The sequence below is a fragment of the Morone saxatilis genome, unplaced genomic scaffold, assembly GCF_004916995.1.
Source record: "Morone saxatilis isolate NCDOM2014 unplaced genomic scaffold, NCSU_SB_2.0 Contig15, whole genome shotgun sequence".
Lineage (NCBI taxonomy): Eukaryota > Metazoa > Chordata > Actinopteri > Moronidae > Morone > Morone saxatilis.
In genome coordinates, this window is record NW_023339707.1 from 18,636,066 (window position 1) to 18,650,965 (window position 14,900).

General features: G+C 39.1%; 2 protein-coding genes across 2 annotated transcripts in view; both read left to right on the forward strand.

Moving 5' to 3' along the window:
• The first annotated feature begins 1,478 nt into the window (after positions 1-1,478).
• On the forward strand, positions 1,479-8,125 carry ogfr (opioid growth factor receptor). The gene is made up of 7 exons (XM_035656447.1): positions 1,479-1,817; positions 2,305-2,370; positions 2,462-2,543; positions 2,645-2,723; positions 3,348-3,414; positions 4,363-4,511; positions 4,602-8,125. The coding sequence occupies exons 1-7, from the start codon at positions 1,686-1,688 to the stop codon at positions 5,704-5,706; spliced, it is 1,680 nt and encodes a 559-aa protein (XP_035512340.1). The 5' UTR covers positions 1,479-1,685; the 3' UTR covers positions 5,707-8,125.
• Positions 8,126-9,716: 1,591 nt separating this feature from the next.
• col9a3 (collagen, type IX, alpha 3) overlaps positions 9,717-14,900 on the forward strand; it is a 20,419-nt gene continuing 15,235 nt past the window's right edge. The window contains exons 1-5 of the mRNA XM_035656051.1: positions 9,717-9,860; positions 10,818-10,886; positions 12,217-12,252; positions 12,657-12,728; positions 12,928-12,981. Coding sequence (XP_035511944.1) covers positions 9,795-9,860; positions 10,818-10,886; positions 12,217-12,252; positions 12,657-12,728; positions 12,928-12,981 — 297 coding nt within the window. The 5' untranslated portion in view covers positions 9,717-9,794. The remainder of the gene's footprint in view (positions 9,861-10,817; positions 10,887-12,216; positions 12,253-12,656; positions 12,729-12,927; positions 12,982-14,900) is intronic.

A 14,900-nucleotide genomic window follows, 5' to 3' on the forward strand; every position in this document is an offset into this window, starting at 1 on the left:
GAGCAAGTCTAGACGGTACTCCATGCCATGAATTTACAAATAGCTGCTGCAACACCATCCTGGTGTGCAGAATTCCCCCCGATGACCCTCGACTCCACCAGGCTCCTACGGGGGAAAACTACAGGAGGCAGGAAGCTCATATGATGGGGAGGTAGAGTTGTAAACTATTCATTAATTTCCTGCTAAAGTCCCTGAAACACAGCCATACTGGGTTTACATAATCATTATAATCTCTGTGTATATTAAAAAATCTTTCTTTCTGTATTGAACTCACTGAGAATAAGGCAATAGGGAATCCATTTTATAAAGCAGAGGCACTAAATAGCAACAGCAAATACTGGATGCCTGCAGAGCCCCTTTGGTTTCCACAGTAACTAAAACCAAAAATAGAAACCCACACCAGCGGCCATTCAACATTGAATCCCCTGTGATAATACACAATTCTATTTATACCTTCGAATAGTGAAATACTCTCCTGTATAAACGCATCTGTGCAATTACTAAAAAGATGGACATCATGGTCCAATTATATGTTCATACCTTTGACTCCTTTGTGCTTCTTGCCCTTACAGTATTAAGTCCAAATGATGATACAGTGATACTGAAGATATTACACACATGTAAGACACTTCTAATGAGAAATGGAGAGATTGGACTGTGAGTTTGTGTGTGATTGTTTCTAAAGGCGGTATAGAAAATGCTGCCTTATAAGTTAATGATATAAGGTCAGATCCGCTTTGAGGATATACAAACATTCAAGACATTCATATATTTTTCCAACCCTGCCGCTCTTGAACACCAATCTTAAATATAGCTGTGGATTCATCGACATGGCCAATGTACAGGAAAATTTATCAGCAACTGTTTTAATAATCGGTTCATTCTTGAAGTAATTTTTAATGCAAAAAAAACAAAATATTATTATTATTATTTTTTATTTTTTTTTACATTATTTGTCATCATTGCATTTCTCATAGCTTTTTTTTGGTTACACAACAGTCCAGTGAAAACTAAGAGTTTTCCTGTATCTAAGATAAGCTGCCTGACTCATATCAGCTGGTTTGCAGTTTTTATCTCCATCAACCAAAACAGCAAGTGTGCTGCCTTAAAACTCCGTCGGAAAATCGAAATACTTATCAGAAAGCACATTAACAACCTCATTAAGTGCCGCAATGGAATGAAATATAGACATTAATAATTGTCAGAAGAGTGCGTTAATGCCAAAAAAAAAGGAATTAATGGCTTGCTGAAGTCAACTCTTAATGAACTCCGCCAGCTTTCCTCTTTATCTTAAACTGTAGCAACACCCAGCAACTCAACACCACTGGTGTATGACTATTTCTTTTACTCTTAAACGTGTATCCCTTCAAAAGGCTGTGCTCCTTAAAAAGTCTAACTCCATTCCCGATCAAAGTGCGATCGTGTGTCAACTTACGCGAAGTCAGACATTTACCACCGAGAAGGGAGCACCTGAAGGCAGCGTCAGTGCTGCAGCCGACAACGGTGCCCGCTGTCTGACGATGGTAGACCGGAGAGACGGATGGTCAGGGCCGTCCTCGTCTAACCTGAACATGCTAGTGTGACTTCATTCGTGCCCGCTTAATAGTGCTAAAACCAGGTTTCACACATTTAGCTTCAGCAAGTCATATACGGCTTAGTTTGTGTTATTTTTAATATATATAATAATGGAGGACGACTGTGTTTGCGAGTACGACTCGACCTGGGACACAGAGAGTGACGGAGACGACCCGGCCGGAGAGAGCCAAACCCGTCGGTCATGTCAAGACAAAAACAAATCCGGCTGGACTTTAGTAACTGTACGCTTTTATTGTCACTTCGCCACACCGTGACTTGCCTAAATCGTGTCACGGTGTGGGATTATGTTGGTTTGTAATACACTGCCTTTTGCACCCGGCCAGACGCTTGCTATTACTGCCATGACTGGAAAGCTAATGATAGCTTTATGCCTCTCTGCTGCAGGCTTGCTAACTAGCCTAGCTAGCCACTGATGTTAGCTCACTGTGGATGGGTTATAAGTCACTGGCGTTACGTTTTCTGTGTCTATGTTGGTCTGCTTACAGCTGTTGGTATGCATAGTTAAAATGCAGTAATAAATCAATGAAGCAAACCTTTTTTTTTTTTTTTGCGTAAGTTGGAAATTGATTCGCTTGGCCTCACGTTATGTCAATTTGTATGAGGTTGTGGTCATTTTTAAACATTACATATGGATGCAGCAGCTCTGTTATTCACCTCACAGAGACGTTTTAATGCAGAGGTAATATAACTTTTCACTTGTATTTGCAGTGGCATCATACGCCCAGAAACCTGAGGGCAGCAAAGGACATGCAGAACTACAGAAGAGGATATCCAGTAAGTAACAAGCTGAGTAAAACAACAGAAAATATACATGTTATATCACAGGCGAGAGGGGTCAAGTTATGCTTCATTTGTGTCTTGGCAGAATCTCACAGACGACGAGTGCTCGGAAGACAAAATGAACAATTTGCAGTTTTATCTCAATAAATTTCCTTCCTCTCCTGATGGTAATGTATATATTTAGATGTTCTTCCTACAAGATATTTTCAGTGTTTTGGGAAAAGTCTTGTCTGTACTGACATGATGCTTTCTGTGTCATCTGGCACAGACGTCTACATTGAATCATTTCTTAAGGAATGGAAAAATGACTACAAAAGACTGGAGAGAGTTCACTCGTACATTCAGTGGTATGTATAGTCTGCGGCTTGTGGTTTATGTTTTGGCTGTGTCATTCTGACTAAACAAAGCTTATGTCATCTTATTCTAGTGACCTTGCTTTTGGATGCATGTTGCAAGGTGTGCTTCTCTTGATTAGGAAAAAAAGTAATGCCACTATCTGCTCCACTGTTGCCTGTTTTAGACGCTTACTACCTGCTTTTAAAGTACCTTTCGTGATAGAAAATGTCGTTAAGAATAGCAGACATCCGTTGTTTAAGTACCACGCTCACGCTCTTTGTTCCAAATTAAAAGATCTGGGTAAAAAATTACCATTTTCATGCATCATTTATACAGATTTGACAAAAGATTAATAATCTAGTTCACAGTGAGAGCCAGAAGAAATATCATCATGTTGCGAGTATGGAGCTTTGTTTGCTGATTCAAGACTGTAGGACGTGTTTTGTAAAATCACAGGGCTTCAGAGTTGAACGTGGTGATTTTCAGCGATGACGCACCAAGAGTATATTTTATGTTGGCGTTATGAACAGTTGCAGGCGCAGCTGACATCACCTTCATTGAATTAGAGTGTAGTTTCATTAGATGCTAATTGGTTTTGTGTTGTCTCTCTCTTCTTGAATCCTCTGCCTCGTAAGGCTGTTTCCACTGCGAGAGCCGGGGGTTAATTACATGGCTTCAGAACTCACCAAGAAGGAAATTGAGGTAAGTGTATCAAAGGAAACAAGTCTATAAATTAACACTCTACCAAACAGTGTCACAGCTGTCAAAGATGGCTTGCAATTTCTGGCACAACTTAAAGAAATTAATTTGACCATAAGAGTGCAAAGCCTGAATCGAACGTCATCCAGTGAGTTGAATGTGTATTTCAGATGTTTTGGCTATGCATCATATTAGAAAGGTTCCAACAACCACATTGCGTCACCCCAAAAGTTGGAACAGCTGCCATAGTTTCTCTAAAATCATATCAATTGCCTGACTAAATTCTTTCCAAAACAAGCTATAGAAGGTAAAAAGCAAGGTGTCCTGATGGTCTGGTGGTTTAAGACACGTGTTGCGTGTCATCCCTCCTCTCCGTCCTCTCATTCCCGTCACTTTTCTACTGTGCATTATCAAATTGAAGGTACAGTTCTCCAAAAACGACTTAAACGGAGGTTGAAAGTTGCATATCTGGAGAAATGATTAATTTGAAATATTGCTTTGTATTATGTAAATTTTCCAACACCATTAGCACTAGTCTCAATAAAAATATCTTCCACATTCAAAATGCATCATCCTCAGACAGTGTTGGAAAGTAATTGTGAAGAGTAATGTCACAAAAAATGAGTCAAAGCAGAATATTTCTTAATTATCTGACCTACTGTTCAACACTTCTTCGGCAGAGAAAATACTTTCATGTTTTTGGAACTTGCGAAATATTCAGTTCTTTTATGAACATCACAGATTGTCGCACCTACTTTTTCTTTCTTTCTTTTTTCCTTTTCTTACCCATAAGTGTACAAACGGCTGGCCAGCTAGAAATGCAAACCTATTAGATACCCTTAACATATTGAATATCATGTGTCTATTTGCATTTTTGACCCACATTACAGTTGTAGAAATGTCCTACATTTAGTTTTTTATATTTTTGTCTTCACTGTTTATGCTCGTCAGGCCTTCAAGAAGAATGAGGACGCCAAAAAGAGACTAGTCGAGTCCTATGAACTCATGTTGGGCTTCTATGGCATCCGTTTGGTCAACAAAGAGACGGGTGAAGTGAAACGTGCAGAAAATTGGAAGGAGCGATTTGGAAATCTAGAGCGGTGAATATATTTAAATATTCTCATGTAAGCAACATTGGAGATATGTACTTCTGTTTGTGATTTCAGCTTCAACTGTCTCATTTCTCGCAGGAATATGCACAACAACCTGCGCATCACTCGCATCCTGAAGAGCCTCGGAGAGCTGGGCTTTGAGCACTACCAGGCCCCACTCGTGCGCTTCTTTCTTGAAGAGACTCTAGTCAAGAAGACCCTTAGCAGTGTTAAACGCAGCGTGCTTGACTACTTCCTGTTTTCTGTCCTGGACAAAGAGAAACGTCAGGAGCTTGTGCGCTTTGCCTACCTTCACTTTGAGCCAAAGGATAAGTTTGTGTGGTGTCCCCGAAAGATTCAGAAACAATTCAGGAAGGCAGAGAAGAGATCTGATGCTGTTGGGAATGGAGATGGAAAAGATGAAGGGTATTCACGGGGTAAAAGCAAAGACGGAGAAGCAGTTGTGCAACAAAAAGAGGATGGACTGGATAAAGTTACTAAGGCTCAGAAAGGAACCGATAAGACAGCAAGTAAAGACAAAAACAAACTGTCTGAGGCATCCCCTGAGCCAAAATCTGAAGCTGAGACTGTTGGCAATGGAAATGCAGAGGCTGAGTCCAATAATGAAATTTTGGGGAATGGAAATGACTCTACAGATGATGTTGATGAAATGGATCAGACACCCAGTCCCGACACTGTGAAGGCAAAAACCGAGCCCTGTGCAGACAGTGAACACAAATCTACCAACGACTCGAAGGACACCATCCAAGAACCAGACAACATTATGCAAACAGATGGGGACATAGACACTGAAAAACCACCGAAGAAGAAGAGAGAAGATAACAAGGTGCTGCCAAGCAACGGCTCTGTTGGGGACTTTGCCAGTGGGCAGATGGAGGAAAAACCTGCAGCTAATAAAGCCACTGGTCAAACGAGCCCTTCAGCGCAAACCCCCCATAAGACTTCAAAACATTCTCCTTCTCTTTCTTCGGGAAGGGAGGAAAAAATCCCAAGGACTGATTTTAATCAAGTGCCAGATAAAAAGGAAGAGGAGGAAACGTTGCAGGCGAATGTGTCGGCGACAAACGGGTCACTGACGAGCACTGACAAAGGTGTGGATGAACAGACAAATGGGAAGGAGTCGAAGGATATTGATATGGAATCAAACCCTTCAAGCTCAGACCAAAATGTGGGGAATTCATGAATAAACTGGATGACTGGAGAAAATACATTAATTTGGGCTTGAATGAAATGTAACATAGGGACAGAGTATGACTTAAAAAGACGTTCTGGGCCTTATTTCTACTATATTTGATGTTTAGATATTGATTCTTTTCACTTTGAAGGAGTATATGAAGTCATTAACTTACTAAATGTGGGACTGGATGTGACAGTTTCTACATGGCCATCAGACAATATTAAAAGGATAAGGCTGGTGATATTCTACATTGTTGTTAATGACAACAAATCCCATGAAAAGGTCAAAATAGGAGACTCAGTGAGCTGCTGCGACCTGCGAGGCGAGGGTCACATGACCGACAGACACAACCAAAAGTCTCAATAGGCTCATTTTTGCTATCCTTGCTAGCTTGTCTATTTGTGATGGAGAAACTCAACTATCCTTGGAAATGTAGTACATTTAGTGAACCTATGGTGACGTCACTCGTTGGTATCTTCTTATCGTTTTGAAGCCTTGAGTTTGTGATTATGGCCTAGTGACGACCAACCTTTTTTTTGGAGCCAGCAGTGGTAATGTACTGCGAGTTGAGGCTGTGTGTATTGACTGCAGTATCGACTGAAGTAGGCAAATTGATCAGCACGGCCTTGTTTTACAGTTTTGTGCGGTGCGCTGAAGCATACCCTGTTTTATCTTCTGTTTTACTCTAAATGGAACCATCATTTCCAAAATGAACATCCATCCATGCTGTATGGAAGAAGAAACTAGCAGTTGAGACCTTAAACTCATTAGGAAACTGTTTACTGAGCTAATAAATCAAGTGAGAAGTCGGGTCATTTCTCCATAAACTGCATACTATTGGGCTTCTTTTTTGTAGCCCATGGAGCTGCCCCATGCTGGCCATTAGAGAGAATGCGCATTTAAGACACTTGCGTATTGGCTCTGTTTACTAATTATATACTGTTAATAAGGAAAAACACTGTGAAGATTGTTAATGGTGTTAATGTTTATTTATTTACAACATAACTTCTAGTTAATCTGGTTTTGAAAACCATATTTAAGGACCCTTTCCATAAAAGTTACATTCCAAATTCTTTATCAGGGTTGTTTTATCACAGTTTTTTTTTCCGATTCTTTAATGTGTGCGTCTGTTGCCCAGCGAAATACTTGCACCAGCTCTGTTCAGAATATCTGGTGACATATCCCGTAATGAAAAGTGCACAGCTCTCTGCAAAGTCATTTTTCATTTCTACTGAAATGTGTCCATTATAACATTTCTAACCTTAATTAGCTGAATCGTTTATTTAGTAGCTAACCCTGTGGGGTCACATGGCCTTCGCCTTACAGGTCGTAGCCGTCCATCGAGAGTCTCCCACAAAAACCAACAGTGTGTTAGTCAACCTCTCAGTACTTTCTGACTTCTCTACTCCTGTCTGTGGCTCTTAGCTCCAAAGTCTTTGCTTCCTATTAAGGACATGAATCGTAATAATTTCACAACAAATAACTTGTTTTATGAAATGTTACTCAAACAGAAGTAAATGTTGTGTTTGTTGGGGACTATTTTCAGCTCTTATATTTATTGTAGTGAAGGAACATGTCAGTGCGACTGTGTGGCTCATTGATGTGTTTTAATTGTTTTTGGATAACAATGTAAGAATGTGACAAGGAGGAATAAGCTACTATACATCCAGCTTTGGATACACAGACAATATTTGCGAGAGAGTTAAATAAATTGTTGGTTTTGATCTTTTCATGGTGTTTGTTGACAATAAGAAAAATATAGACTATTACCAGACTTGTCCTTTCAGGCAGTAATGACAGTCAGCAACTGATATTTAATATCGCTACAGGATACATAAAGCACTATTATTAATGTATATGAATGAAATGATGGTTTCAGCATTTTCAACACCTAAATACTTTAACAATTGAACATTTGTTTTGCACTGAAAATGAATTGGAAAAGCTTTGTTTTCCTTTTTGGGCTGTTTTTGTGTGAGTAAAAGCATTCTGTACTGGTTTGTGTTTGCTGGTCCCTGCTGTTCAAATGGATTTAAGACTGAATGTCACTTAAGCTATATTTCAATAATGTTGCACAATCTGTGTGTTTTCATGCAGATTTGAGAAGTAAACTTTTGAACAAACTGAAGGCCTTGCCAAAAATGTGATGAGACTGGTTGATTGTACAATATGTATGTCTTCTGGGCGGAACTGATAAAGCTTTGGCTATGATTTAAAGTCCACTGTTTGTTAATTTCACATGGGTGCAAGCCAGGGTCATTATATTGATGCATCTTTTTCTATTTGCACTTAATTTTCTCTATTAATTGGTAAAATGATGGTATTTACATAATGAACTGGTAATACCTTTACAAAAGTGCTGAATTCTTTATATATATCTAAATATCTGGCTGTTGACAAAGCAGAATAAAGTTATACTATTTTTTGACGCTTTTATGAAATTAATCTGTGTTTAGCCAAAGTATAAATCCCCGTTATAGTTTATTAAATTGCACTTCTCAAGATAACACTGGTAGATGTCAGCTTTTGCTCCTATTCCTGAGACTTGTCTTTGATTTCCCAGTGCAGCACAGTCAGAAATGTCTCTTTGTCTCCAGCAAACAGACTGAGCCTCAGTGACATGACTCACCACAGAGGGAAGAGAAAAGGATCTTAGAGATATTGATGCAACACAATTTGTTCAGGCCTCAGGATCAGTGTGTAGTCGAGAGTGTGAGTAAGGTTAGTGAAACAAAAATATATATATGCTGTAGGAGTTTGAGCTTGCTGTTTGTTATTGCATTGCCCATGCCAGCCTCAATATCTACCCATATAGATCTCTCCCTGTTTGCAACGTTATAAAAATAAAGCGTTTAACACTTTCTCTTGACTTATTTTAAGTGTAGATCAAGAGTAGTGCTCAGATTATGCTGTGGATATATGCTTTTTGAGTACTTTTTTCGATTGCATATAGACTGTAATGATTTAATAATGTAAACTAATCTTGTATGTAGATTTTTGCATTCGTGTCCCACAGTATGAGGATGTGCTGAAACAACTAGTTGATGGATTGAAAATTAATCAGCTATTTTCATCGATCATTTAAGTTATTTTTAAAGCACAAATACCCCAAAAATGCAGAAAAATTATCAGCAGATTAATTAATCAGTACAAGCTACAAAACTTGAGATGCAGCCAAACTTTTCATCCATCCCACTCTACACTGCTGCAAAAAATGGTTCAAGCTGAAATGTTTCGTACTATAGAAGGTCTGTGGTGCTTTAAAGGACCCCTAAAACACAGATTATAAACCAGTGTGGTTTTAAAGAAGGGCCTCTTACTCATGCAGTTTTTAATAATTCAAATCTATTAAAAACTACTCCTCTACATGATCTTTGAAAGTAACCCTGATGATGTCATAGTGATGTCACCAGGGTTATCTTGGTTTTGGTTTGGAGACTAAATTTAAGCTCCGGGTGTGGAGTTTGAAGATGTGGCCATTTAGTTGCCATGCAGGGTCAAATGAATGACTGGCTCTTGAGTTGCATTATGGGAAATGTAGGCTCTTGTACCATTTCTTGGACCTTGGTCCTAAAGCTCAGGGTGTCTTGGCTTCCATTGCTTTAATTTGAACCATCTTTGTTTGAATGTGTCTCTTGAGAGTGCACAAACTTGTGGAAGTGTCATACTGCTGCGGTACCACTTTAAGTCAGACTTCTTCCACACAGTAAAGAACCAATTTACCTTGCAGACATAGAGGATTTGTGTTTTAGGTCAGCTCCTAATTGGTCAAAGCACGGCACCCCCGCATATTTTTAACGTTTTTAGCTCAGCCCATTTGCTTGGTGTCCGAAATGGTTTCTCCTTCACTTGCTGCCTTCCTCACTCCTCCTCACCCCCCTCACCCCTGTGTACAGTGCGCCAGATTGAGTTCAGCCCCTTCGACTGGAGGCTCGGGTTTATCTGGAACCAAAGAGAAAGCCATTCAGGAGCTGTGCGCCGTGAGGTGAAGGAAAGCTCCGTTGCGGACGCTGGGGGGGAGTCAGACAGGACCGGGAACCGGGGATTTGACCTTTTCCGTATAAACTCGGGTTTGTGAGGGCGAGCGGGGAGCCATGGCGGTGTTCTCTGCTCTTTGGGTGCTCTTACTGTGCCAGCTTTTGACATCATCCTCAGCCCAGGTAAGAGTTATGAAGTGCCGCATCCCTCCTTTCATTTAGCCTGATGTCTTTATGGTGATGTGTGTGGTTTCTCCTGGTTGCGTTTAATGTATAATCTTAACTTATTGCAATAATGTGACCTTCTGATCCACCTATTGATAATACAGTCTATCCCTTGTGTTGAGGATGGTGATGATGATGTTGACAGTCGCTTTAGGCCTGACCTGCACGCAACCTGATGCTGTCTCTTAATATTTTCTCTAAGCTGTACACTCAGATGCTCTTTATTCTTGTCGTACAATTATCATAGACTGAATGTGGGTGGTATTTTGTCTCTCTGGCTCTGAAGGCCTATTTTTACTCTCCAGCGTCAGCCTGATTGTGTGCAGGTGGCTGTGCTTTTTCGCACTACTTGATGAAGTTGGGGTTATGTTTTCCCTGAACCTGTGGAATGCGCGGATTGGAGATCAGTGCCACAGCGCACAATGCCACCTCTGTTCATTCAGGCTCCCTGGCTGAGGCGAACGGAGGAGCTCATTTGAAAAGTCCCCCAGTGAAATAAGTTTATTTTGTTTAGATGAACCGATGACTAAGGATTTAGTTGTGTTTTCATATAAATCTAGTTTAGCCTTCCTCTTGTGCGTAAGAGGAGATTTAAAGCGTTTTTACGCATCTTTACGGATTTAATGGAGTTCCAGTTGAATTGAATCTATTTCTAGTCTAATTAAGGTCTAGTTACATCTTTAGAATTAGTCATTTAATTTAGTTGATATTGTCATGTGTTCATTTTTTACAGGTTTTCTTATTAATTATCATACAGTTGAAGCCAAAATACACCAAACATTTGTGCTCACATTATATTCTGTTCAGTTCAAATCAAACCACATCCTTCACAGGTATGCAGGGCTTGTGGTGTTGAAGGAACATTGGATGTGAAATATTACACAGGAAGACTGACTGATGAATTTTATGTTGCAGAGGCCGGGCCCCAGAGGAGCTCCTGGGCCACCAGGATCCCCAGGGCAACCAGGAAAGGATGGCACTGATGTGAGTGACCACACTCCAACAGTCTCTTTACTTAAAACTAATGTCCCCTATTTTACATTTAACCAACTCCAATGAGTAAGATATGTGTTAGAAAATATGTTAGTGCCTCATACTTTGCGAGTAATTAACTGATTTATTTTCCCCATCTTTAAACAGATCGAGATCACCAAAAATTAGCATGATATTTTTAGATTTGTGACAAGTAGATGTTCATTGGACAACTCAGTGGCTTTACATCTTTGGTAGAAGGTGTTTTCTGTTTGTATAAATGTGGCTGAAATGTTTCTAGATGTTAGTTTTTATCACATTGACTCCTCCCAAAGACCCTCCTACTGTTACAAAATCATAATCATAGATGTCAGGTAGGCAGGGTTTAAGCTGTGTCTACTAAATAGACTTCTGTGGGTGAAAAAGCATTGAAAAACCTTCTGGTTAATTAGCTTCTCATATTAAACCCTTCAAAGCTTAGATTATATTCATACTGTGAATGGCTTGTACTTCTTCTTTAAGTCATACAGTATAATGTCAGCCTAATGCAACCATCCCTGTATTTATATACAGTGAATGTGGACAATACAAGATCAATCTGCTGAAATTTAAGCCACAAGATTAGTTACTGTTTAAATGGTTTTGCTGGTATGTGTAATATGATGTTATGGTAAAAAAAAAAATATATAGTAAAAGTGATGTGTTGAGACTTTATTATCATAAGTTTAAGATGAAATTAGATTATGTTGAAGCCAAGTATCAAGGAAAACACTGGTAGCATAGTGACAAAAAACCCTTTTAAATGTTTATTTTCTTCATATTTATGTCTTTGATTTTTGTCAGTGAAAAATGTTAATATATGTTGAATGTCTATGTCAGGAAATCTCAGAGTATTTTTCTTTTTGTGATTATTTTTGGGACTTCAGTAAAGTTTAGGCACACAGAGGGCCCATTCATACATTCCCCAACACTGTGAGAGCATCTAGAGTTTCACCTCACACCTCCTCCCTGTACCTTCAGCCCCCTCCTGTACAAACCAAAATGAAGCTTTTATCATGTGACCAGTCAGCGTCGGCACAGTTTAGTAGTATTAGTTCTTCCCCAGCCACGGCACAAGCTGAACATCATATCCTATATACTGAAGCAGTCCACAGACTCTGCTTCTTTTACTTTAATATTTCTGTTGTTGGTACACAAAATTATAGAATAATTTGAATTTAAAAATTCTGTCTCTACAATCAAACACTATAGTCACTGGAAGTATTTGGGCCTGTGTGGCAGTGTGCAAAATATGAATAAAATACATGTTTTTGTCTTATTACTTTTTCTTCCTTATTAACAGGGCAAAGCGGGACCTGCTGGACTGGCAGGGAAACCAGTAAGTATTCCAAAAAATCAAGTCAGTTTTATTCAGGGACTGTATGAAATTTACTGGGGTGGTGATTGAGTCTGAATGTTTCACTTCACTGTAAAAAAATAAAAAAATAAAAAAAAAGCTGTGTTATTAATGAAGGGTTTTCTTAACTAAGAAAAATAACTGCAACATATTAAAACAATATGATAGTGTTAAACTGGTACAACTTGTTTATTCCTAACGAGCCATGGAAGTGGTGTGAAAGCTGTCTCTTTGATTGTAACTATTAACTATATTTCAGAACCCAAAAGAAAATGAAAACTAAGGACAAGGAAAAAAATAAAAGACCCTTCTCTGCTCTTCCAAAAAAATTCAGACCCCACCTTCAGCCAAAAGTAAAATTACAATTACAATCTCTGTCTGCGTAGGGTCCCAAAGGGAAAGCAGGAATACCAGGCGGACCAGGAAAACCAGGCCTGCCAGGACTTCCAGGGGTTGATGTAAGTGTCGCATAAACACACACAGACAATTCTTATAAAAATATCAACACACCACCGTTGTCTTTGTCAGGAAATGTCACAAATCACTGCCTAAGTACAGTGTAGTTTCTGCTATGACACTGAAATGATTAATTGATGATTATTGTTGTTACATTTTAAAAATAACAGAGCACGAGGCAATGATGTACTTTCTCTTCAGGGTTTGACAGGTCCTGATGGTCCTGCTGGAAAGGATGGACCCCCTGGGGAACCAGTAAGTATGTCTCAGTCTTTTGATCTCTCTGGGATGCACCCAATTGAATTTTATGACCTTCTCTACCTCGGACTGCCCTCCCCATTAAACATCAGTTAAAGTCAGCCAGTAGTAAGACACACGAACACATATGCATACAAAAACACTGCATGTTGATTGGCTGCTGTTATATGAGGATCTTTACGAGGGTCTAACAGGGACAAGGCCTGTGTTTTCTCTGTCAGCCTGGATTTGTCAAGCCGGCTCAGCCTCTTAGTGGGAATATTTTTAATGAGGGATCAGAATTGGATTTATTTCTGCTGCTTCTCTAATCCAGCCCGGAATGCAAACTATTTCCCACCAATCTGTAAGACTGTAGGGCAAACAAGGTATTGTCCTACAAGAGAGATACAAGAGAATTACAGCGCATGTGGCATCAAACTACATCTGCACTGCTACATCTTATCATTAAACAGGCAGACTTTTATTTCGCACATTAGATATAAGATAAAGATTGACAGACTCCCACTTTAAGGCTGCAAATTCACTCTCAAAACAGATAATGGCAATTCAACTATTTAGCCAACCTAATGAGGAAGTTTGCGTCAACCACTGTCCCTAATTACTCCAATTACTACATTGTCATGGCTGGTTCATAGAGTCGTGATCAGACAAACAGGATTAAACTGGTGGAGAGACAGCGCATAAGCTGGAGTCGACAGCTCCATCAAACCAGATATGATCAGTTAACAGTAATGATGACTGTTCATTTTCATTTTTAGTGTATTTATAGGTCATTTTTCTGCTGCCTCACATCTGTTTGTTTGTGAGTTGTGTGCCAGTATACCCGGTTGTCTAGTTTGCAGACTGAGGAATTCAGTGAGTAGGTAACATCACTGTGTTAGGGCCCTTTTTATTTGGAGTCTTTTGCCCTCTCAGGCAACACAAATACAGCTGTGAGGGAGGTAAACAAAGTGAGAGCGGGAGGAAGAGAAATAATCATGCAAGGTTAAGTAAGGAAAGAAGAAAGAGCACCACAGGAAACCACAATTTGATCATTTATTACCGGAACAAGTTTGTTAAAGTCATTTTCTGGCAGAAGTAATGGATGAAACATGTAAACGATCTGAAGTTGGTGGAGAAAACAGGAAGACCTAAATGTATTTCAGACCAAAAATACATGTTATTTTGTCCCCACAGCTAACAATATAAAAGTATATTGATTATTTTAGCATTGTACAGGTAACCAAACAACATATGCAATTAGAGATTTTGAGAAATAAATGGTTGTTTTAATTTATCACGATAATTGTCATTATTATTGCCAACATTTTCTCCTCACAGTTACTGTATTAGTTGCAAAGTATTTGTAATCTTCCACTTCCTCATGACCTTCAGCAGACAAAAAGACATGTCCAAATTCCTACATTCTCTTTTCTTTTTAGTATTATTTTTATGATTTTTATTAATCATCGACAGTAGAGACTGAGAGGAAACCCTGACAACACCTGTGTTTTAGCTTTTCTGAAAGGAAATAAAGAACAGAGGAATTTAAAATAAAGAACAAAGAGATTTCCAACACAGGTTGCCTTACAATGAAGAGTTTTAGCCTGTTTTAAGGTATTTATAGAATATAAAGTCATACTAGCAATAATTCTCATTGTCTCAGTAACTCTTTATTTGGATAGTCCACCTACTGATAGTATTTTTCATTTCAACTGTTTTGCTTTGTCTGTAGATGACGATGTATGTAGATCTATATGTCTTTTTAGTTAATTGAAGGGCGGTTACTATAAGGTTTGATGGTAACACTTTATTTATGATAGTCTGCCTCAGATGTTTCACAACTAACCAGTTTGTTTCTACAAATAAAACAGTTTCTGAGGGTTTGGTTAGGTTAAGGCAGCGAAGAACATTTGAGTATGTTCATTTGAATTGTT